The following is a 25,934-nucleotide window of genomic DNA, read 5'->3' as shown; positions in this document are numbered from 1 at the left end:
TGGCGGGGTTGATTGCTGCTGAGGAAAAATCTGTCTCGCGCTTCCCTTCTGACTCTTCCTGGCGGTTGGCCGGCGACACTCGGCGTTTCTTGGCTTATAGATGCATCGCCCAATCCCCGCCTTCACGCTCACATGACATTCTCTTTGTCTGCGCATGTCTGCATCCGTGTCCCAGCGTCTCCTTTGTATACAGACACAGTCATACTGGACTGGGGTCACCCTACTGACCTCATCTTAACTTGACCAACTGCAAAGATTCTATTCCCAAATAAAGTTGCATCCATGGAGTTCCCGTCACGGCTCAGCAGTTAGTGAGCCCCAACTACATCCATGAGGATGTGGATTCGATCCCTGGCCTTGTTCAGTGGGCTAAGGATCCAGCATGGCTGTGGTGTAGGCCTGCAGCTGCAGCTCCCATTTGAAGCCTAGCCTGGGAACCTCCATATGCAGCGGGGTGTGGCCCTAAAAAGATAAAAAAGACCTTAAATCAATCAATCAATCAATCAAGTTGCATCATAGGAACTGGGAATTAAATCTTCACTATCTTTCAGGGAGACACAACTCAATCCCTAACAGTGACCTTCCTTCCAGATTATCCCTCAATATTGGCTGGAGTGACTCCTTTCATAATGTCATACGGGTCACTCCCCGGTTCAGAAATGACATGCGGGGGTTCCCGGTTCTTTCAGAGAAAAAGCCGTACCCCTCAGCAGTCTCTAGAGGCCTACGTGCTCAGCTCCTTCTCCATTTCTCCCTGTTCTGATTTTACCCCCTGCTTCTCCCCTGGCTCACTTTGTCCCAGGGCTTTTGACCTCTTGGCTTTTTCTCGAGCATAAGGCAAGGGCCCTCCCTTCAAAGCCACGGTCCCGGCTGTTCCCTCCTCTCGCTGCGCTCGCTATGCTCCCAATTATATACATGATTCATACTCTCACTTTCTTCAGACATTGATTCAAACGTCTCCTTCTGAGAAAGGCTTTGCCTGAATAAAACAGAACCTCTAAGCAAAATAGCATTGACGTAGCCCTTCAGCCTCCCTGACGCCACCCGCTGCCAACGGATCTTCTGCCCTCTCTCCTTTTTCTCCAAAGCACTTGTGACCTCTTTAGTTGCTTGTTTTCAGTTCTCCTCTCCTAGAAGGACAGCTTAAGCAGAGCAAGGGTTTTGTGTCTTTGGTTCACATCTGTGTTTCGCTAATCCTATGGTGCAAAGCGGGATCTCAGCCGATATGTTTGGAGTGGAGGGTTGGATGAAAGGACCAATAAATGAATGTGCTTTGAACAGAGCCTTTGACATAATGAGTCCTAAAGAAGTATTATTTACAATTCGTATTCTTCATTAATCTTTTCCCAAAGAGTGATGGCAGTGATCACTTTTCTGTGTGGTATTTTTCCTCCTTCTTTATTCTGTTCTGGACATTTCATGCTCAAAGAGAGAACTGTATTCAAGAAAAGGGAAGATCCAGTGTTCAGACGTGACAGTGAAATCGTGCCACTGAAACTAACCCTTGAGATCGCGAAAGGTATTAACTTTTCCTCCTCAAATGCCTTAGAATTTTTAATTTCTCTGAAGGCATTTTGAACTTACTGGTTTGAAATTAGAGTTATTTGCATGTATTCACACTTTTCTTACTAAATTGTAAGATTCATAGAGACCAAGGAAACACATTGTCTCCTGCACGTCTCATGGCATCTAGTTGGAATGAGTGATCCAAAAATGGTTTTGAATAATGAAAAAGGACCTCATTTTTAAGCACAAGGACATAGACAGATTTTCTTTACAGTCATGAAAAATAACCGGGAAAGATTCCCTGTTCCTGTAAAAGAAATGCACCAAATTCAATGCAATCTTTTTTTTGCCATGAAACCCTTAGCGACCCTTTCAACGCTTTGCATGAAGATGGACTTCTTTCCTCTTTCCTTTGTCTCTTCCGTGTCCTTATGAAGGGCGGGATGTGGTTTTCAGATCTTTCAGTTCCCATTTATCATCTCTAAAATCAAAATAATACTTTCGTGCTTGTCGGGCTGTTTCATGAGGCAATTAATTATTGTACAGTGCATTGCAACTCCTGGAGTAAAGGTTTTCTGTGCGTGCAAAGGGGTGTTATTCCAGGAGAGTTGTGCCATGAGCCATCTTCAGCTTGTGGGTGGAGTGGGTGGGATGATGTGATAAGATAGCAGCTGAACAAACTTCACTACAGGAAGAAATAGGGAGTTCAAACTTGCCTTGTGGCAACTTGGTAGAGTTCACCTCACAGGTTCTTCTGCAGGAACAGCCTTTGTGTGGCTAGAGAACTGACATAAAGGAGCCGTTGTCTTACCTATCGATTTGGCAACTGGCAAAAAGGAATCCATTTCAGCAGCTTCAAAGATAAGCATGACCACAAAAACCAAACCCATCACTCATTTATTTATTCTTTCAACAAATAGGTATTTGGTGCCTCATCTGAGTCAGACCCTATTCCCTTTCCTTACAAAGCTTACACTTATATGCAGAAAGGCGGACCTAAACAAGGCAATAGATAGTGTCTTGGGGGTTGGTAATAACACTCAGAGTAAGTGCTACCATGAAAATAAGGCATAAGAGCATGGCTAAGGATGGAGATACCATTCCATAGTAGGGGGGCCAGGAAAGACCCCACAAACAAGGTAATCTTTGAGGAGCATCTGGAAGGAAGGGAGTAAGCCTGAAAGATGGCTAAGGAAGAGTCACACTAGTACCATAGGGCCAGGGTAGATGTGTTTAAATCCGATCTTAGAGTTCCTGCTGTGGCGCAATGGGTTAAGATTCCAACTGCATTGGCTCAGGTCCCTGGGGAGGTACTGCATTAATCCCGGGCCCAGGACAGTGGGTTAAAGGATCCAGTGTTGCCACAGCTGCAGCTCAGATTCTATATCTGGTCTGGGAACTTCCATATACCATGGGTGTAGCCATAAAAAAAGAAAAAAAAATAGATGGTAATTTAACTTCACACCTGCTGCTACCAATTCTCCCTCCTAGATTTTCAGCCAATTTAGACAACTTAACCTAGTTGGAATAAATTTGGTTATCATGGAAATAAATGATAATTCAAACAGTAGTGTTCATTTCAGTTGATGCAAAAGTAACTGGGCACCAAAATTTGGGGGTAGTTTAGCCTGAAAATAGGATAAACACACACACACACACACACACACACACACACACACATATACACATAAAGACAGCCCTTCCCCTGCATCCTCTGTTTGTCCTGTACTTTGGTATTTTTCTGTCAGTAGGGAAAATTTTAAAGCAAAAGATGAGCTAAGACCCAAGTATTAGGCACCTGCACAGAGGTAGCCATGCCTTTAGAATAGTTCTCTGACAGAGAGGAAGTGCCTTCCTCTTCAATTATCTTTCATATCAAAGCAGAGCTAGAGGAGCTAGCCGAATTATTATTTTTTTAAAAAAGGGCAAGTAAGGAGTTTCTGCTATGGCACAACAGGATTGGCAGTGTCTCTGGAGCCCGGCAACATAGGTTCAATCCCCGGCCTGGCACAGTGGGTTAAAGATCTGGCATTGCCAAAGCTGCAACTTAGGTTGCAACTGTGGCTGAGATCTGATCCCTGGCCCAGGAACTCCATATGTCACGGGGCAGCCAAAAAAAAAAAAAGAAAGAAAAGAAAAAAAGAAAGAAAAAAGAAAAAGGGGGGCAGATAATCTTTATATTAGTAGATTTGGGGGGGTCTTTTCTAGGGCCGCACCCACAGCATATGGGGGTTCCCAGGCTAGGGGTCCAATAGAATCTGTAGCTGCCCACCTATGCCAGAGTCACAGCAACACAGGATCTGAGCCGCGTCTGCCACCTACACCACAGTTCACAGCAACGCCAGATCCTTAACCCACTGAGCGAGGCCAGAGATTGAACCTGGAATCTTATGGTTCCTAGTCGGATTCATTAACTACTGCGCCACCACGGGAACTCCTATATTAGTAGACATTTTGAAGTTCATTTTACTAGTGATCATGTGGCTTACTGGCTTTAACAGATCTGAGTAAACTTTAACCAGATCTATTCACCTTATTGCAAGTCCACTACTGGTAAGGAGAAATTATAATCAGATTTTTTTCCTTCTGATAATTGGACTAAAACTAAACTGAACTGAACCAAAGCAGTCCAGTTATTTTTCTTCAGTTCTGTTTTTCCTTTCTGAAATTCAGGAGAAGAAAAAAGTCTCTTTTTAAAATCTGAAGATCTGAGTACAATTCTCTGGCCATGATTTATAGGTGTTACACACTCTGACTTTGAAATTAAAAAAAAAAAAATTCTTATGTCTATAGGGAGTGGAGTGTACAAGTGGGAAATACCACTGGCCCAGTCACTAGGACTATTTTATATTCAAGGAATGGATTTGCCACCTGTAGGATTTATCTCAAAGAGCAGTGGGGGGCTAGAGAAAGGACGTTTTGGTTTTTTCCTTACCTTTCTCCTTTCGGTCATCTTTTGATTTCCCTTTCCAATCTTTTGATTTCCCCTCCCAACCTCAGATTTGTCATGGAGCATTTTCAGCCTCTTACTCCTCTGCTTCCCAGGCACACTGACACAGCGACACGTGGCAGAGGTAGGGCGCTCCGCTCCACGCTCACACACACGCTGAAGCACATCTGTGGCTTGTTCGTATATAGCTTCATTAGCAATGTCACATCTGCATGCACATCCACAAGCAAGAACCTTGCTAATACTGCGAAGACCTGTGACTTTCTACTTACATAAAATAACCTCCTTCTTCTTCTTGCATTTATTTCTATTCCTGGGAGCTTTGAAAAATGACATGACCAGAAGCTGAGGTCTTCACGGTGTTCTTCGTGTGTTTCTTAAGAATTTGGCAGTGGTGGTATGAAAAAACCACATATTTCTGTAACAGATGCAAGATGGAATATTTTGGAGTTGCCAAAACTAGAGGTGTTTACGATAACAAAACTCACTCTATAATGTGCATACAAGTGCACCGGGCTATAGGTTAGCTTTCCCCAAATGGTATTATTTCTACCTGAATTAAGCATGGGTAATTTTGTTTAGAAGTATGGCTTTTTGACAATGCAGCATAGTTTATTACCTTTCTCAAAATTGGTTCACATTTGCTTAAGTGCTTGTTCTGTAAGCCTAATGGTTATGCTAAAGAAAGAAACACAAAGGCATAATCACCTTACTTACCTCATTTATTTGTAGGTAATCTATTAATTTTTTGCTCTTTTATTTCAAAGCAAATGAATGTGCAAAATTTTTAATATACATAGGCTGCATGGACGTAAAAATATCTAAAGAAAAATTGAAAATATTAACAAATAGGGACATGCTTCCAAACCTCCTGACATTATCCATGGTTTTTGTATTTAAGTCAGTTTCCCAGGTTAGATTCTCATGTGGGCTACCTATGTCTTTGTCCAAAAAGTGGAAACGATGGATGAGTCAAGAAGAGGCTCCCGGTTCACCATTTGGAAAACCAGTTCCTGCTGCGTCTTTTTAATCTTGGGAACAGGAGTTACCACTTTTTTCTAGACGCTAATCTTTGAACCTTTGCCATTTTTAACATTTACACAGGAACATCTGATATTGCAGAACCACTGCAACAATCTTAGTCCCACATTCACAGTGATTAGTTCTAAAAGAAGGCGCTGCTTTCTAAAAGGAAACACAGCATTTCTGGGTAAGACGCCCATTTTATCAGGACCCGGTTTTTAATGACACGTTCTCTCCTAAAGAACTGGCAAATAAAAATCCTGATCATCAAAGGCACGACGGAATCGGAGTTCCAAGCTTCACATCCACGGGAGACCAACTGGGTCACCCAGTGTGACCTAATTTCCTGACCCCGGTTTCCTCTTGCTGACTTTGCACACGTGTAAATAGGTGCAAATGCGAGTGAAGAAAGAAAAGAGCTGTTTAAAAAAAAATGTATCTCTGCAGTCCATCTATGTACCATTGGGTAATTATAACACAAACAAATCCACGGTAAGGACATTTGAATCAGACCTAATTTCATGCTGAACTATTATAATGCAATTAACAGCCTCAGAGTCCTGTTTTAATTAAGCTCTGTTGTGAAATATGCAGCATTTGAACCTGTTCCGGCCTGTTTCGTCTACCATGGAATTACCGCCCTTAACTTGTTTTTCTGCACAACGATGACTCTCATTTAAGGATGACTGTTTGAGGGTCTGGCATTCGGTGGCCTCTTCTATGCTTTTGCACCTCCAGATCCAGGCCAGCTTTAGTTCTTTGTTTGCATACCCTCTCCATCACCTCTCGACTCACGTGTCTCAAAAGATTTGTGAACCCACCCCAGGATCTCGTGGCAATGAAGGGACAGACCTGATTGGTTTAAGGAAAGAGATTTCAGAGGACAGGAGAGTTACCATGTGGGGCTAACTCCAGGTCTTGTATGGCACAGTGACTGTCATCATTCTGCAGAAAGACGGATCCAGCTTCAGTTCTCCATGGCTGTTATCAGTCTGCCAAATAGTTTAACCATGACTCCCCAGGAAGTGGAAAACAAAGGGCATCTACAGACAATATACTTGAAAGTCACATCCTGCTTCCTCCTTTTTATCTCTCACCTGCTTTAGGTGAGAATGTCTAGGTTGTCCGGGGCTTGCTTTAACAAATCTTTCCCTTCCTCCCAGCAGACTGCCTGAAATAAAATGGGAGGGGAGGAGCTCTCTCGTGGTGCCGTAGGTTAAGGATCCGGCAGTGTCACTGCTGTCGCTTGGGTCACTGCTGTGGCTCGGATTCCATCCTTGGCCCTGGAGATTGCACATGCTGTGCGTGTGGCCAAAACATCACGTAAAATAAAATAAAATAAAAGTATATGGGCATTCGTCGAGGCGAACATTGAGCCAGGTGATCAGATATCACATCAGTTTGCCGAGGATCTTACTCCTCAACAACCTGTTTTAAAGAAACCGAGTTAAAAGTCAGGAGCACGGAGCTGCAGAAGATCACGTCCACCCACTTAGATTATGCAGACAGGCGCCCAAGGCCTGACGAAAAACCAAACGGGGGTTTCTTCATCACACCCCATCTCCGTGTCCACCCTCAATATGCCTCTCTTCAGGTTTAGTTCCTGTTAGAAAACATCCATCCAAGTTTTGCTTTTTTTTTTTTTTTTTTTTTACCTTGCCCTACTTTCTTAACCCTAGGGAGGATGTTTAAGAAGGTTTCAAAGCTAAGCATTCCCAATTGCTTCAGGCTGTCTTTGGTTGTAAGTCAGAATATAAAGCAATTACCCGGAGGGTAGGATGTATGCATGGCTAATGGGAGAATGTTCACTACAGATCAGCAGGTAGCTGAGAAGATTCTCTTTAGGGTGAAGATGGGATTCAGCTACTTAACCATTTCTGGTGAGGTTTTATGGGTCACCCCCTCTTTTCCTTTTCCAGAAGGTGTGCACTCATAAAGCACAAGGAATAGGGTTTAACTTGATCCACACGACTTGTGGATAGGTGTTTGATTATCTTAAGGACGGCTAAGTTCCAAATTCTGAACATGACCACAATTGCTGTAGTATTTGAAATGTATGGTCCAAAAAAAAAAATGGGGGGAGAAAGACATAGTTCAGTATTTCTTTTCTAGTTAGTCTTCAGTTCAAAGAAGCTTGGGAACCTTCCATGGGATAGTAACAGAACTAAATGGCTGCAGTGTTTGGAGGCTGCCTCTTTTTCCGTTTCCCAGGACAAATGACAACGTACCCCTCTTGAGTGAAGACAGGGATTTGCCGAGTTCCCTCTCAAACTAAAGACAGAAACATTGTCCCATAGATTTTTTTCTCATGTGCTTTTAATGGAGGTAAACTTCACATCCAGAGTCATGTTCAGACACAGTCCCATTCTGCAGCCACACACTGACGCACAAAAGAGCAGGGTACCATGAGCCCATCCGTTGTACCACATGGTGGCATCAAAAGTACATTGGCTTTAGAGTCGTATCAACCTGGGCTCAAATATCAGAGCTGCCTGATTATTGTTGGGGGTTTCAGGGGGCTATGGATGGTATATAGGCCTCTCTTCCCCACCTGAGCAATTGGAGAAAAATTAAGGAAGCACAGGAACATGAATAAAGGAAATACAGATGTCAGCCCGGTCCCTAATAAAGCTGCTTGGAAGACATGGCTCCAGATGATCAGCCAGGTGGGCCTGTTAACAGCACACGGCCCGTAAGGAGCTAAAGAGCAAAGTCATGCCTGGAAGCAGGCTGCCAGATTATGGACGGGCAGAGAATGTGGGTACTTCTAGAAATGGCCTGGGTGTAAAAAAAAAAAAGAGCGGGAAGGGCAAAGGGGAGCTACTCTGATTTCTTGTTCCAAAATCACCCAGGAAAAGAGGAAGGCAAGCTTGTGGAAAGAGGCCAGGCATGTGGGAAATCTGAGGTGGGGGAGCTGAATTATTTATTAGTAAATAATATCATCCTATAACTGTCTCTTTGGGCAAGTTCCTTAACATTTCTGAGTCTCAGTTTCCTTGTCTATAAAATGGGAATAAAAATATCAACGACAGAGTCGAAACATAATACACGAATAAATGTGCGTGTGCATGCGTGCACGGGTGTGTGTGTGTATGTGTGAGTGTGTGTGTGAACTGCTAACCTTCAAGCCTGCCCCTAAATAAGGCTGCTTTTCCTTCTATCTTACCCTCCCCTTTTCTTCCTAGACACCAGATCCGCCAAATATTTCTGGGTAGAAGGCAATTCATGCCTCTCTTTCCTTGCATTAGAGATGGTTGAACATGAGAGAAAGGAGGGCGTGCATATCAAAACAAATAAGAATCATTTCTAAAACTCTACTCTGCACAGTTTACTGTCCAAATTTTCAAGGTCACACACCTTCTAAAAGGAATCAGCTTCCCTAGCAAGAATTACTGCTTTTCAGACAAATGTATGCATCTCATAGTCCTTTTTAACATGTACCTGGTGTCTAGGGGTGCAAATGATTTTGTTTTATGTTGCATTTCCAAGACAGAGAGGTACCTGCTCATCCATCAAGGCTTCCATCTCACCAAGTACCGGGCATGAGCAGAAACCTCCTGGTTCTCCAGGACGTGGCATGCTTAGTCCCATCTCATTTTTTTTTTTTTTTTCTAGAGTCTTTTTTGTTTGGTTGGTTTTTTTGTTTGTTTGTTTGTTTGTTTAGGGCCACACCTGTGGCAGATGGAGGTTCCCAGGCTAGGGGTCAAATCGGAGCTATAGCTCCGGCCTACACCACAGCCACAGCAATGCCAGATCCAAGCTGCATCTGCAACCTACACCACAGCTCACCAGATCCTTAACCCACTGAGCGAGGCCAGGGATCAAACTCGCAACCTCGTGGTTACTAGTCGGGGTTGTTAACCACTGAAGCACGATGGGAACTCCCCATCTCATTTCTTTTGCTCTGCTTTGCCTGAGGTTTAGCCCTTTATACCCAAAGGCTGGAAAATATCAGAGGCATGTGGAATACCTGGCTTGGAGCTGTGTGTGCCGTCCCGAGGCTTCAGATCTGATCCTGACTCCAGGAACCTGCTTTGTGAGGGATCTTCAGGAGTAGCGGGCCACCACCCACCTCCTGATTTTACCTGGGGATGGGTGCTGCTGCTGAATATCCTTATCAGGCTACCAGGCAGATTAAAAATTAATTATATAGGCGTTCTCTTGTGGCACAGCAGATTACAGATCCAGCGTTGTCACTGCAGTGGCATATATATAAAGGGATTCACATTTCCATCATTGCTACCACAATTTTGACATAGTTTAACAAATCCTTTCTCTTTGATATGGCCAGTGGTCCCTCTCCAACCCCGTCCTGCCTGCTTGCTATGGTCCCATTGCAGCGGCATCACTGGCCAGTGGTGCATTATGCCTGTTACCGCCTCAGAAGGGGCTCTGTCACTCAAAGCTGGCATCTAGCTGGTAACCAAATTCTGAGGATTCTCCCTCAAAAAATAAATCATTGATTCTGTCTCCAATCCAATTGCCCCTGTCCAAATGCAGGGTCCTCTTATCTACTGCTGGTGAGATGCTCTCCAGTCTCTCATCCTTCTGGTCTACCCTCCACACTGTCTCTAGCTCTATGACTCTACCACAGAAGTCCGATCAGAGCTTCTTCTGCTCAGAAGCCTCCAGCAGCTTCTTCCTTTATGAATTACATTAAAAAATATCTTAGTGTATCCAGCATCTTCACAGAACCAAATGATCTTTCTAGCCTCGCGTCCTAGTCCTCACACCTCCCCTTCCGTCGGGTCCCCTGCACCATGGATTGGTCCTTGAGCCTGCCATACACGTGAGCATCTCAGGGCTGGACACCCCTCTGGCCCTTTTCCCGACCTGTCGAAATCCCACTAAGATGTTGGGGCCCAAATCAAACTTCACCTCCTCAGCAGGGTTCCTTCTGTGCATGTGTCACAATTAAATTTGTTTTATTTTGTTTTGCTTTTTAGTGCTGTACCTGCAGCATATGGAAGCTCCCAGGCCAGGGTTCAAATCAGAGCTGCAGCTGCCTGCTTGTGTCACAGCCACAGCAACTCAGGATCCAAGCTCAGGGCACCGCTGGATCCTTAACCCACTGAGCAAGGCCAGGGATCGAACCTGCATCCTCATGGATACTAGGCGGGCTCATATGCTGCTGAGCCACAACAGGAACTCCACAATCAGACTTTTTTTTTACATTAAATGTATGCCAGTCACTTATTGTGAATTCCTGGTACATTGCTAGTTCCCAAAGCTTGTTTCTGTTTTCTCAAAAACCTAACAGAATGCATCTTCAATAAATGCCTGCTTTCAACGTCCGTTCTGAATTCAACCTGAATCTTTTCTCCCAGTCAAGCTATTCAAGTGCTTTATCACTTCTTTACCTCTCATCCAGATTTTAATCTTACCTTTTTACTTTCAACGACAAAAAAAAAAAAAAAAAAAAAAAAAAAAAAAAAAAAAAAAAAAAAAAAAGATCACTAGCTAGAATCTTGGGAGTTTATTGTCACCTATAGATGAGAATTACAAAATAATGGGCCAGAACATTCATATTTTTAAATCTTTCCATATTCTTAAGGATTTAAAGTACTTGTCAATCATCTGAGAAGGAGTTAACTTTGGAGAACAGGTTTGATATGGACTTTCTGCCACAACAGGTAAATTTTGTGCTGCAGAAAGAGCCAGTGAATAAAGAATACCTTCCTTTCCTTACCTCTGAAATGACTGTAGTCTGGGAATGTGGAAACTGAACCTTTTAGGAGGCATTTATATCACTCAGCAGTTGCAGGGAAAGATAACAAAGATATCTGGAGACCACAAGTTTCACTGGTCCCAAACAACTTTTAGAGTGGTACAGTCTAATCTTCATTGCCGATATTTGAGACAGTCAATAAAACAGTGACTTTTGAACTCATTCGTAGTTCAGTTAATGCTACCTAAGGCCCCACAAGGTGCATTGTATTAGGCAACAATGAATGGTTATCTGAGAAATCCTATCAGAAGATAAAAGTGCAGTAAGTGCAAAAGTTGGGATTGCTACAAAGAAAAAAAACTAGCCGGTAAACACATAAAATGCGCACAAAGCCTGCCCGGGGCAGTTCAATAAAAATGCATCTTTAATTTATCTTGTCCACCGCTTTGGTGACATCAGAGACTTAGCATTTAGCACACCACCAAGAAGCGAAAAAGAGCAAGGATTGATTTTGGGTGGAAAAGCACAAACACCCATTCATAAAACCATCCATAAGCATTTTTTTTTTTTTTTTAAATCAACACCGTCAATTGTCGCAGGCTGCTTGATCTTCCTTCTTTGGGTTAATATGGGAGCCAATTACTGCTTCGTCTGTGTAGAATTAACTTTACGGAGCTCACACCGGGGATTTGCCTTTCTTCACTCTTTAGATATATGCCGTCAAGATATGAATATGGAATGGAGTGCAGGCACTGCAGAAGGCAGAGACTTTCAGATTTATTGTGGAATCATTTAAAATTGGTTGTGCTCTTGCCAGAAGTTAATTAATTTTTTTTTCTTTCTGGGGCTGGGGGGGCTGGGGGGGGTCTCTGTGTCTCACTAGGTGGCAGTGTATGATTATAGCTGGAAAAGCCATGGCGTCCAGTCCAGCATCTCCAGCGGTGACCTCCAAGAGCAAAATGAAATGTCTGTGTCTGCACTTGGTCCAGGAGATATTACGTCTCACGTAGCTGTGTACACCGTTTATCCCAGTGGCTTCCAAAAGCTATATCGCCATTTTCTTAGACTCCCTAGTGGTGCTATTGTGGAGGTGAGTCTATATGAAAATATTTTAATGCAAATGCTCTGTGTGTTGTAATGCATGAATATATGTGCCTGTGTTTGTACTTGATTTCAAAGGCTTCGAAACTACTTTGCAGACATATTGTAACGAATGCTACTAATACCACAGAGGACTTGAAGATGTATTTTAGTGTTTTCCTAAAGAAACGAAGGTACCACACAAGGAAAAAAATGTTTCTGGGCATAACCATAGCAAGAGAGGCAGGAAAAAATTCCTGCGTGAAATAAATCGGGATTCTGCCCATGATAACTTTGACTCGGTTCATATTTGTAAACATCAGCAGGTTCATGAAGTAGAAATATTCGCCGTCGTAGACACTTTGACACCTCAGGAAAATGCGCAGCTCTTTGTTTAAATGATCTCACACAAAACAACTGAGATGGTGCAATTTCATGCTTTTTTCCATGAGCTAAATCTTAAAAAATAAAGAAAAGCCCCCATCTCTAAATCTTTACCACTTTTTAGAGTAGTATTTGGCAAAGACCTTAAGGTCATGTTTCCTCCTAGAAAATCAAGTCTTTAGGTGAGTTGAGTTTTTGTTTTTGTTTTTTTTTTTTTTTAAATCTTACATTGTTTCATAGTCTCAGAATCCAAACTTCGTGGCATGCGGAAACCTGAGGCTCCCATTAACGTCATGAAGTCTGAAAGAGCGGTATTTCCCATGGTTTGATGGGAATGAAGGGCGGAGGATTCAGATACCTGTCACCTCTGATGCCCTGGACTGGCAGGCATGAAACTCACTTAGCGGTGGCACTGTTTTGGTTAAGAATTCGCAGAACAGCCATCGCACTTTCCCTGTGGATTTTAGCTACTGTCGTTTCTGTTAGGAAGTTGATGAAAGCGTGTCCTCATAAAAATCCCTTCGACTATAACCACGAAGAAATTTCCAGTTGTTTAGAGCTCAGTCTTGCAGGTAGGGCGCTTGTTTGCTACAAGACCAGCCCACGATGACGTTTGGTTCTTGAGTGACTCACCCCAGCACTTGACTTGGAGGAGCAGGCAAGGGTCCCCATTATTTCACCTCCCTCTCCCTGACTGAGCTGTGATAGAAGAGGGGGTTGTTATGGTGCAGCAAAGCAGCAGGGGGGAAAATTGGGACTACATCTAATGTCATTCTTTGGGGGCTTGGGTCCTAGGCCGCTATTGGCACTTCTGGGTATGACCTTTTGCAGACTTTACTTTTTTTTTTTTCCTTTTTCTAAGGGCCACACCTGCAGCATACAGAAGTTCCCAGGCTACAGGCTGAATGGGAGCTACAGCTGTCAGCCTACACCACAGTCACAGCAACACCAGATCCAAGCCCCGTCTGCAACCTACACCACAGCCCACTGGTAATGCTGGATCCTTAACCCGCTGAGCGAGGGCAGGAATGGAACCTGCATCCCCATGGTTATTACTGGGATTCGTTTCCACTGAGCCATTGGGAGCTCCTGTTGACTTCTGAAATACCTGCTTTAGAAATCTTGTGAGGCAAATCTGCCAGGGTTTAATTTTTTTTTTTTCAATTTGCGCAAGCATGTACTTAAATATATATGCCTACTAGGAGCTGAAAAAACTGGAGAAGTCAAGATACCAAGGCTGTCTGTCCTTCTGCTAAAAAAACATCTTGCAGCTTGTAGTCCCTGGGGTCGGAGTGGGGAGCCCAGGATAAGGTGGCCTGTTCTTATAAGCAGAGCCATCAGGGCCTTTTAAGTCAGTCATTCCTGCGTTTGCTCTGGAACCTTGGCTTAGTCATTTCCCACTACTCTGCCTCCATCCTTACGTGTAAAAACTGGGTTATGAATACTTATATTACCTGTCTCATAGGGACTTGGGACAGATTAATGAGATAACATTGGCAAAGTACCTAAGTTCTTTTCTAAAAAGGTGCAATAGCATTACAATGTATGCTGGATCATGCACTAATTCATTCAACCTTTAAATACTTATTTCAAGTACTAGTAGTAACACTATGTTAAAAATAGAAGAAGTAACTTCTAGAAGGACTGAGAGGTGGGGCAGGAGGTGTTACGGATCCATCGACCTTGGTTGCTGGTGTTTTCCACCCTCTTGGGGTACATGACAGGGGAAGTGGACCTGGGCGCCTCTAAGCCTGTCCCCAAATGAGACACTAACAAATACTAAGCCAGCTTTGTCTCCATTTTTCAGACCTGAGCAAAGGCACAAGGGTCCCACGGCCTTTGCAGTCCACGTCTAAAGCCTGCCCACATGTGTCTTCATGCTTTATGTCACCCGCTTTCCCCTCTTTGCAAGCGAGGAAATCCATTTTGAAGGGACCTACCCCCTTTACACCTTCTCTCACACGTTTTAGGAGGACTAGGTTCTATTCTTTAGCCTTTTCTAAACTTGTTTCCAGTATTAAACCGTGTCTCCCAGAGAACAGGAACCGTAAAATCATACCGGCCCCAGAGCGCATTGAAGGTGAGGCAGATTTTCTTGCAGCCACTTGTCCGGCAATTTCAGCAGTCTTCCCATTTTTTCTTATATCTCTGTTGATCCTTCACAGGCACAGCCTGGTCTATTACTGGCTTTTTGAACTATAAAATCTGAAATGGGAATGGATTCGAGGCCAGTCTTTGGTAACCTCGGTGAGCAATGAAATTCATGTATGCTCTTTTCCAAAGAGGTATATACATTGTGGGCAAGAAATTCCCAACAAACAGCACCCAGGTAGCTTAGACGTTCTGGATTAAAGAAACACCTATTGGACTTTTAAAAGTACAGTTTAGAAGGAGTCACCTACGCGGATTAAATTAACTTCTACCTTTGAATTCTGTCTCTGTGCCAGGCATAGCTGTTGTTCAAGGAAATCTATGAAATTGCACTGAATTTCTGGGTGCCAAATGATGCCACTTTAGGGGTAATTATGCACCATGAGCTCCTTTTCACTAAGGTCCATATTATACGAGCTGAGGGAACCTATTCTTAGGAAAAGACTTGGATCTGCTTAGAGATACCGGTAAAACCCAGGCCACATTTTGATGGGATTTTCTGATAAGGGAATGAACAGGTAGCTGCCTCTGGGCCTAATTTAGTCACAAAGCAGATATGGTGATAAGCAGGAAACCAAAGTGGGTAAAGTTTTGCTTCACCTTTATAACCTGAACTCCATGCTCAGAAGTCTTAGGTGGCTGTTAAATAGGGTATTCAGTTTTTTTAAGTTCCTTCCACATTTATCACAGCCTTAACTTGTGACTTGGTGATTTCTAAGTCTCTCCTAATTCTGAGATGAAATATAGGTCACGTATTTAATCTTTCCTTTTGCTTTTTTGCCAAAAAACCCAAAAAACCTCGCAGTTCGAGTTTGAAGCATGTAATCGTCATGGTTTTACCTTTTTTGTGAAAACCCATGGTTTTGCAACAGAATGTTTTCTGCACTAAAGAGCCCAGTTTTGACCAGGCGGAAATAGAAGTTATATTACCCATGACTTTCCGATGGATTTAGGTTCACATTTATTTTTTCATCCCGGCCAGCGGCCCAAGATGACACAGCTCTCAGTGTTTCGCATATTTACCTTTCAAAAGTAAAACCTCCCACGTGTCTGAGATGGTCATTGGTCAGTGGTGAGCACCGCTCCTGAGTTTTGTTTTTACCAATCCTTCCAAGGCTGGGCGATTCCAGACTCTCCGCATGGGACCATGGGACCAAGGCTTTGTCTCTGTTCTGTAGCTTGAGGTTTTTGTGGGTTTTTTTTTTTTTTTTTTTGTCAAGTAAGAAGTTATTCTAAAGTTTTTAGTGCTACAAAACCTAGAAACCCAGGCAAGCCTGGTACAGATTCATCAAGGCACAAATAAGCTTCTCTATCCCAGGGTATCCATCGCAATTAAGAAAGTCCTTGGAGCATTCGCTGGGGTGGAATGGGAAAAGGGTTTTTTTGTCATTAGAGGCAGTGTCGCCTGGTGGTCTGAGCGGAGAAGTGGGAGTCAGGAACTCAGCGATCTAGCAGAGGCTCTGTGAGGCCCTGCTGAGCGGCTTCAGGCGAATCTCTAAACCCCAGGGGGATGGGCTCACCTACTTTGAATCTCCCATCTGAAGCGCTCCTCACCCAGGGCCAGGAGATACACAGCAGGAAGCCTGATTCCTCATCTGCAAAATGAGAATAGTAATACTTGCCTAAATAACAGATTAACCAATTCGTGGTTCTTAAGGGCTCCGCTGATAGAAAGCAGCAGGAGAAAGGTGAAAACAAAAAACGGAGTTACTGTGTTCTGATTAGATGGGTTTGACTCAGCTCTGGATGTTTGCCCTGCTCTCGGCACTGAGGGGGCATCCGTGCGCAGAGCAGGTGCTGAGGGACCGGCCCTCACCTGTGTGACCCTGGCGAGAAGACAGCAGAGGAGCTGACTTTATCCTGCAAGCCTGCTCTCACGAAGCTTTGGCGAAATGGAGAGGCAGGAACCTTATTTTGTCCTTGAGTCAATGGCGCTGCCAACCGTAATTCCAATAGAGAGTTTTCAGTTTTCTTCTATTTTAATGTCTTTCAGAAAAGGCCAATTATTGTTTTGGAAATTCCCATATCCACCTGTTACAATGACCAAACTGGGGTATGTGTGTGTGTGTGTGTGTGTGTATGTGTGTGTGTGTGAGAGAGAGAGAGGGAGAAATACACACAAATGTGGAAATCAATAGGAAAATAATGAAAACTTGTGGTCTACAGAAAATAGTCCTGAAACATATATAAACGGCTGAAACTTCCTCCTTCCAATTTTTCCTTTTGTTGAAAGTCCTTGGCTACGGGGAAAAAGCAAAGCTGGCTCTGCGTCTCTCGGTGTGCATAGCTTTAGACTGGCCTAAAGAAAAAATTAACTCGTTTATGCAAATGGAAGAAAGTCTCATTTTCATCTCCCAAGTTTAGAAAACCTGACATTTTGTGCACAACACCTGCATCAGAAGATGCAGCAAGTCCTAGAGGCACAACTGCTCACATGACAATACTGGAAATATACATGAAAAGGAAGCAGTAGTAACAACAGTTACGGCTTTGCATAAAATATTGCGAAAAGTGTCAGGTACAGGATTGCCTTTTATTTCTTGTTTTCAGATTCAAACTTAGTGATTGCCACTTTACTGATTTTTAGAACATAAGTCCCTGATACTATGTGGCCTTTTATTTTTCCCAAGATTGGCTATTGAAGAAAATTATTGGAAGACCTCATTCTGTTGTATCTAAAACTTAGACTTCATTTTCAGCAACATATTATTAAAAAAGAAACAGCAACAAAAAACAGAATGCAAAAGCAAAGAATTCAGTTATCAGGCGAATATAATATCACTTGTGAGATATTCTTCTGTCGCACCATATGATGCGATGCCTTCAATAGACACATTGACTAATCATTTAAACCTATGTTAATTATACACAGGGATTTATGTCTCGTTTAAAATTACTCGACGAAATTATTATTCCCATATGCATGTGTCAAAATAAGTGATTTTATTTGTCTGTAATAATTAGGTCAGCACGACTTGCTATGACACTGTTTGCTTTTCGCAATATTGAGTTAAACAGTTCTCACCTCGAGCTTTATTTATTTTAAATATATACACGTATATACCTATATATTAAAATGGTAACCTTTAAGATGAAAAATAGCATAATGTTTAAAAAATTAGCACATTCCAATTTTAAAATCAATGCAGGATTTTAGACACACTTTCAGAAAATGCAGTGATTTGCTTCTAAAAAGCTATTTTATTATTTGACCTGTTTTATAGGTCAAAAATGTAACTGTTAGTGACTAAATTAAATTTAGTAAAACCAATTTTGTTCTCCTTAGAAAACATGAACAGCTATTCTGACTCTATTTATTGTATATTAAGGTGTGATTTTAAAAAAAGTTTTAGAGTTACTGCAGGTCTAAAACGGCTTCTCTTGTTCAATCTTAGAAATTTAAATTTCTCCGTACTTGATTTATCCTCATAATTTGAGATGTTCATTGGTAGTTTCAGTTTTTTTAATGGACTTTATATTTTTCTGTATGTATATTCAAAAAAAGAATAATCAGATATGCATTTTTAAAATACTTCCTCATAAAATATTTTTCAGCATCTTAGAGTTCCTTTGACTCTCCAAATAATTGAACTTAGGAAAGCTGTAGACAATATCTGTTCTATAATTGCGTTTATATATCAGAAATAATATATATACATGTGATATATTGGAGAAGAAAAATTTCCTAGGATTCTAAGTTATAGGAATATATTTTAAAAGGTATATTAAGGGTAAATAAGCAGTTAAAAAATCAGCATGCCTTGATGTATTAACTAAAACAGGGTTAAATATGTCATATAAACATTACAGAGGTGAAAAATTAAACTTTTATTGCAGAGTCAATTGAGTGAATGTTTTACCTTGACAGAAAATATATTCACTTTTATTTCTGTATGTTTTTCTCTCTTCATGAATTGGAAATTTGGAAACCAAGACTTGAAGGATGACCTTCCAAATGTGAAAAAAATTTTTTTTACATACTTCTTTTCATTGATTGACCTTAAGTAACCGTGAATTTGGAAAATTTCTGAGTTTGTTGCAGTCTATTGAAAATTTTCCCAGGTTTTATTAAGGAATAATTAAAATACTTCACTGTGTAAACTTAAGGTATATGACGTCATGGTTTGGTTTACATATATTGTGAAATGATTAATGTAATAGGCGCAACATTCATCAGCTCATCGAGATAACAGTAAAATGAAAACAATAAAACTCTCGTGATGAGAACTCTCAGGATCCGCTTCTCAACAACTTTCCCATTCATTATGCCGCAGTGTTAACGGCAGCCAGTGTTCTGCATTACATGCATAGTATTTATTTAACTTCCAACTGGAAGTTTGTACCTCTTATTTTAAATACATATTTTTAAATCCATGCATCCACCTGTCAGGGCTTGAGGTGAGCAATTCAGAATACACCACAATACTACCAGTCAGTGATTTTTGTCTTGATTCCATTTGACAAGGCTGCCTAACACTGATTTCTTAAAAAGTCAAAGATAATTCACTCATGACAAAAACAAAATATGCCATGAAACCCTAAACATAATTATTTTTCCTTATATTGATATACAGGAGTAGCATGAAAATATTTTGGTGCATTTTGGTAATTGCATCCATGTTAAGAACCATCTACAAATGAATTGATTTCCTTTAAAAATTCCTGGATGTAGAAGTGTTAGTTTTTCCTTTTCGGTTTATGAAACAAATTCTTGTCTAATTACTTGAAACAATTATTTGATGATAATATGATTAGGCAGTATAAAAACCAGTTGCCTAGCGTCAGTTATTTTTACAAATCTGAATCTGATAGTTTATTTTGAATCTCATTTACATTTAATAAAACATTGACATAAAATCATATGAGTTTATTTTATGTGCAAAACCACATATCATATGCTGAATGACACTTAAAAGGCATGAGACAGTAACAGTGGCTTATTTTCTGAAGCAATCTTGACACTAATGCTAAATTACAACGCAGAAACATCTAGCGTTTTTTACCTTTATGAGAAAAGGCTTTTTACATGTTTAACATAATTCCAGAGAAAATAAACCGGAATTATGTATAAAGATACGTACACTGTAACCAAAGGGCGTTTATATTCCCCTGTAGAATACTTACAATGATTTTATTGCCATTTTGTGTCATTTTCTAAAGGATATAAAATACAGCCAGTAAACAAACTAGACTTTAGATTTAAGGTGACAGCTGCTCCTTCAGAAGCAATATTCAGATATTTAATCTTAAGAACATTGAATGTTCTCTATTTTACAACCAAGCGAAGTATACTTTTACAGAAATGAAAGGACTGTGTGCTTTGCTTTATCATTTTCACAGCCGTGGGGGTCGACATGGCAGCCACTGCCAATACCCCATCATCACTAAGTCCCAGAAAATTAATCCCAATGGCAGCCCTCATTTAACTGTTTGAGGAAATCAACATCCCTGCTCTACTTTTCCAAAAAGCAAAGCTTCCTTTCATGAAAACAAGGTTGAGCCAATCTATTAGCTACATGGAGTGTCCTGCCATTTCTAGTTCTGATTTGGAAATCCACAATTGTAATCTAATTTCAAGACGCTTTACCCCTAGTTTGGATTCCTGTATCTGAGGTACAGAAATCAGAATTCTGTTAAAGAAAAATTTTATTTCGCTCTGAAGCCATGATGGGCTTACCCAGGCCTCCAAATATTGCTCTTTGGCTGTAGTCCTTAAATTCGTGTTATGCGTACATGAGTCCCGGGTTAAGCTGGCAAATTAAAGGGAAATCTGTGTTCTACTCTCCCTCCTCCGCCTCCTTACTGTCTTTATCATGGCCTCTCACTAAAGCTTTATCAATGTGTGCTTTTGGCAGCTGAGCCTGACCCATGCCACCCGAGAGACAGCAAATAAAGTGAACTTCATTTTTCTCATTAGACACCCGAGGATGTATCTACCCTGATTAGCAGTCAATTTTCTATCTCTTTCTTAAGGCCTGTTATGAAACAATTTCTAAGAAATCCGGGGACTTCTTTCCACCACAAAGGGCCAGTCCTGCCTCAAGCTCAAGACATACAACGCTGTCTCCATGGCCGTGGGCACGTCTGTTGACCATCAGCTCCGTAGGTCCCGACAGCCTGGAGGGTCCTTGTCTGTCTCTGCAGAAATCCTTGGCCAGTCACATGGGCTGGCTCTGCCACAGAGATGTCCCAAGCTTGCACTCTATTCATTCACAATCATAAATTTCTAACACCGTGGAGGCGGGGGCCTGAGTGGTGAGTCAAGCTCACAGTGGCTTCTGCCTCAGCCACAAAGCAGAGGCCACATCTCGTTTTCCAAAAAAAGAAGTTGGTTGTGAGAGTTTTTGCCATTTTTTTAAATTGCTTTTAAATTTGGAATTTCTTACTTGGCCGTTTTCATGTTCTTTATTATTTCTTAAAGCTAGATTCTTTTTTTTTTTTCCTACATCCTTTTAAATTTATTTTTATTTATTTTTAATTTTGTTATTATAGTTGATGTACAATGTTCTGTCAACTTAAACTATACGGCAAAGTGACCCAGTCACATATATTTATACACCCACACACACACACACACACACACACATTCTTTTTCTCACATTATCCTCCATCATGTTCCATCACAAGTGACTAGATACAGTTCCCTGTGCGACACAGCAGGATCTCACTGTCTTTAAGCTAGATTCTGACTAGGCAGAAGGATATGAGAATTTGAGAGGATAGATATCTATGAGTATATTTTTATACACATAAATATAAATCTCCAAATCGCCCTCCAGAAAAGGTGAATAAATAGCCACCATTGCAGTGAATGGGAAGTTTGTCCAACAATTTTTTTGTCTTTTTTTTTTTTTTAGGGCTGCACCTGCGGCATATGGAGGTTCCCAGGCTAGGGGTCAAATCAGAGCTGCAGCTGCTGGTCTACACCACAGCCACAGCAATGCCAGATCTGAGCTGTGTCTGTGACCTACACCACAGCTCAAGAGAACACCGGATCCTTAACCCACTGAGTGAGGGCAGGGATCATACCTGCATCCTCATGGGTACTAATCAGATTCGTTTCTGCTGAGCCACAACGGGAACTCCAATTTTTTTTTTTTGTCTTTTTTTTTTTAGGGTGTCCGACATTTTGATAATCTTTTTGCTATAGCCACACAAACTATGCTCTCTGTAATTTAAAGGGATAGTGTTACGTTTGAAACATGTGGCCACATGGATATCATAGTTTACTGTCATTTTCTGCCTTTGAAAAATGCCATAAGACTAGGTTGTGGGTTTGTTTGTTTGTTTGTTTGTTTCAAAGCATGGCACATTTAAATATAAGCTTGCCATAAGCTCTAAGTTGTTTGCAGTATTTATTTTCCAGCAACATTGCTTCCCAATAATCAGTGAAATACCTAAAATAAAATATGATCATAATAGTATTAGCTTATTTTTCTAGCACAAGTCATTTGAAATAAGTGACTCTAAACAGATAGATTTGGAGGTGAACTGTTTCGCACAACCATTAACTAGGAAATGATAATGGCTATGTTTCTTTAGAAAACATCATTAAGGCTAGTTATGTTTTTATTCTCTCTTTCCCAAACCTATCAGGTCAAAGTATATTTGTTAATGATGTCTGTTCACATAGATGCACAAATCATTTTATATAAGGAACTTCTAAAAATTTTTAATTAATTAATTAATTAATTAATTAATTAATTTTTGTCATTTTGGGGCCGCATCCGAGGCATATGGAAATTCCCGAGCTAGGGGTCAAATTGGAGCTGCAGCTGCTGGCCTACACCACAGCCACAGCAATGCCAGATCCTAGCCGTGTCTGTGACCTACACCACAGCACATGGCAACACCAGATCCTTAACCCACTGAGCGAGGCCAGGGATCAAACTTGACTCCTCATGGATACTAGTTGGGTTCATAACCCACCGAACCACAATGGGAACTTCTACAGGTACATTTCTGATACATTATGGTGCCAGCTCTGATGGGGACAAAGGGGATAGTTTAAAATTGGGGAGCAACTTTAAAAAATTGGTAGAACCCAGAAGGCTACATGCCATTGGTCCATGGCCCTGCCATTGTGCATCAGGGTAGAGAAATGCTCCCAGATAATTAGTCCGGATGGTAACTGAGGAATTTCCCCAAATCTTGAGCAAGCAAAGGCATTCCTGCTGCCATATGCCTTCTTGCCCACACATTGTGGATTCTTTGAGGAATTGCCGTTAGTAAAGACATACTACCGAGGAAGGAGATAGCCCAATAATTCATCTCCTAGAAGATAAAGTGATGACTGTTGTTAATCCCGAATCAAAGTCTCAAGAACAGAGAAAGATTGTGAAAGGCAGGAAACGTAGGAGAAAGTGACCTTGTCATGCTGGAATTTCTACTTGTGGTGAAGGCTGAAGACCACCCAAGTTGCTATAAGAAATGTGCATTTCAGAATTTCAGAGAACAGTTGTCCAGACCCACCACCTGAGGATCCAACAGGGAAGACATCACAAGAGGCACAGACCAGGCTCTAGAACGGTGCTTCCGAGTTGCATTTTTAAGTCGTCTTGATAGGCATGAAGCCCTCTAAACAAACACGGTTGTGGCATGAATGTTTCCCAAGAAACTTGGGTTTTAAAAGGACCTTATCCTAGGAATTAGCAAAGAAAGGCATATAATGAAGAAGAAGTGGTTAAAAGAAGAATGACAGGGAAGCAATAATGGAGCAGTGTGAAAAAACTTAGGTAAGAGTGGGTGAAGTGGCTTCTTAGAAAAACTAACAAGAAAGATTCAACGAAAAGAGAAATCAAGGTGTCCCACGATCGCTACTTTTCTCAACATTGTTTAGTTGTATGTGTCAAATATCTAACATATTTCTGCTTAATCACAAAGGGTTTTTATTGACCCACATATGTGGGAATTACAATAGATGTTCTCTTTTCTCGCCAGAGAAATGCACTCGATTTGCCAGTGCAGATGCAGATGTGGTTTCCTGCCTTTCTCATTGGCATGGCTTTTAGTTCAAGAGGCTCTAAGTTCAGGGAAAACAGTCCATCAGCAGAAACTCTTGGAAATGTTAGATACCTTCAAGATGTAGGAGAGACAGATGAAGTCAGTGAAATTGATGATTATTATAAACAGCCCAGATAGAAACCCAAACTGTGTGTGACAAGTGAAACAGGATGTTGGCATGGATGCTAGTTGTGCTCCAGGATAATTAGCCTTGTATATATGGAAAGCTTCTCTGGGGACAATGAGTTCCTACAGAAAGGAATGTTGTGCTGTGTTTTCCCCCGATATTTTTGTTTTCTATCCATTTCATCACACAATAGTTATTAAAGGCAGAAGAAGAAAATCCTAGTCTTGTATTTCATTTTGGATTTTTTTTTTTTTTTTTTTGGTTTTCATAGGCTTGGGAGAATTCACTTTTCAATTGTGTTTAAGTTGCTAATTATCACCCTGCGTTCTGTATTAGTAAATAGTATACAAATGTTCATTTATACTTTTTGGTGTGTTATAAAATTTTTGTTAAAGTCAGAAAGAAAGGGAACCAAACCATAAAACCTAAATTGAAAGCTTGTGTTAAAGTGTGGAATCTGGTTAACAATGGCATTTCAGGGCATTTCCAAGCTGTAATTTTCTTCCAGGGGAAAAAAAATCACACCTTTTGTTCATTCTGCATAAATATTTCTTTGAAATATGAAAAGTTAATATGTGGCATTTTGTTACCACTTTTCAGGTGTTTGGTGATATCAGCGGCTTAAAGTGTATCCCTAGTGAAATGATCATAGCTCTTCAGGAGCATATAAGTGAAATGGACATGACAATGGGAGACTCCTTGGACAGTAAATCAAAGAAAATGGAAAGAATCCATTAAAATAAAAAGGTATTTCCGCTTGATTAAATATTTTATTCATTGTTGTACGGGAGTGACAAGTGCTTCTTGGGAGTTCCTGTTGTGGCTCCCAAGTGGAAACGAATTCGACTAGTATCCAAGAGGATGCGGGTTTGATCCCTGGCCGTGCTCAGTGGGTTGGGGATCCGGCATTGCCGTGAGCTGTGATACAGACTGCAGAGGTGGTTTGGATCCGGTGTTGCTGTGGCTGTGCTGTAGGCTGGCAGCTGCAGCTCTGATTTGATTCCTAGCCCGGGAACTTCCATATGCACACATCACGGTGAGAAGACCAACTTCCTTTTCAATCTTCTGCTGTATAACATCCACTTTACTAAAAGTCAGTAACTCGGGGCCAGAAACCACAGCTGGACATCATGATGGTCCCAAATATGTTTTCAGAGGGCAGAGAATCCAGCTAATCTTCCCTACCTTAGAAAGAGCTATTTGGCTGCTGTGGCATTGGAACAGGGATAAAAGATCATTTTCACACTGTCCTACGGCAGCGCTCTTTCATTCGGAGGGAGGAGGGGAATGGCCAAAAGAAGACATAACCAAGTCGAAAGAAGTCCCCTTGCCCCTTCATTTAGCATAAAATTTCACTTTTTTTTCCCCAAGAAGAAATCTCAAAGAAAAAATGGAAAAATTACGTATCAATAAAAAATCAGGTTATATAAAAGAGTTGTTTTACAGAGCATACCTTTGTGTTCTAGGATACCAACAAACAGCCCCCAACTGGCTGGCTCAGATTTGGGCTCCTTGCATCCATGTCAGCTCTTTCTAAAGAGATTAAAGTGGCAAAGCTACCCTTGCCTTTTTTTTTTTTTTTTTTTCCTTTTCTAGGGCCCTCTGGTGGCATATGGAGGTTCCCAGGCTAGGCGTCTAATCGGAGCTGTAGCCGCCAGCCTACGCTATAGACCCAGCAACATGGGATCCGAGCCACATCTGTAACCTGCACCACAGCTCACGGCAACGCCGGATTCTTAACCCACTGAGCGAGGCCAGGGATCAAACTCTCAACTTTATGGCTCCTAGTCGGATTCATTTCCACTGCGCCACGACAGGAACTCCCCAGTCCCCAGCTTTAACTATCTATTAGAATATCTTCTCTTACATCAGAATCACACTAAGGATTACACTAGATGTTCCCTCTATTGGCAGAAATTAGCATTTGCATACGCTGTCTATACTTTTCATCCTCTCTGGCTCTTATTGAAAGTAGATCAGTATATATTAATATCTCTATCAACAGATACAGAAACTAGTAAACATTCCTAACGTGTTTCAAC

At 41.4% G+C, this 25,934-nt stretch overlaps 1 protein-coding gene across 1 annotated transcript in view; it reads left to right on the top strand.

Annotated features, from left to right (window-relative positions):
- Positions 1-24,630, top strand: part of LOC146401171 (uncharacterized) — a 267,755-nt gene extending 243,125 nt beyond the window's left edge. Inside the window, exons 17-18 of the mRNA XM_084970323.1 lie at positions 12,031-12,237; positions 24,493-24,630. Coding sequence (XP_084826449.1) covers positions 12,031-12,237; positions 24,493-24,630 — 345 coding nt within the window. The remainder of the gene's footprint in view (positions 1-12,030; positions 12,238-24,492) is intronic.
- Positions 24,631-25,934: the final 1,304 nt, after the last annotated feature.

This window comes from Sus scrofa, chromosome 7 (assembly GCF_054392235.1).
Source record: "Sus scrofa isolate SSC_HxYL_T2T_F1_AM1 chromosome 7, Sscrofa_HxYL_maternal_Yorkshire_Landrace_v2.0, whole genome shotgun sequence".
In the NCBI taxonomy this organism is placed as follows: Eukaryota; Metazoa; Chordata; class Mammalia; order Artiodactyla; family Suidae; genus Sus; species Sus scrofa.
The sequence above is the reverse complement of the archived record's forward strand: the minus strand, read 5'-3'. Positions and strand labels throughout refer to the sequence as shown.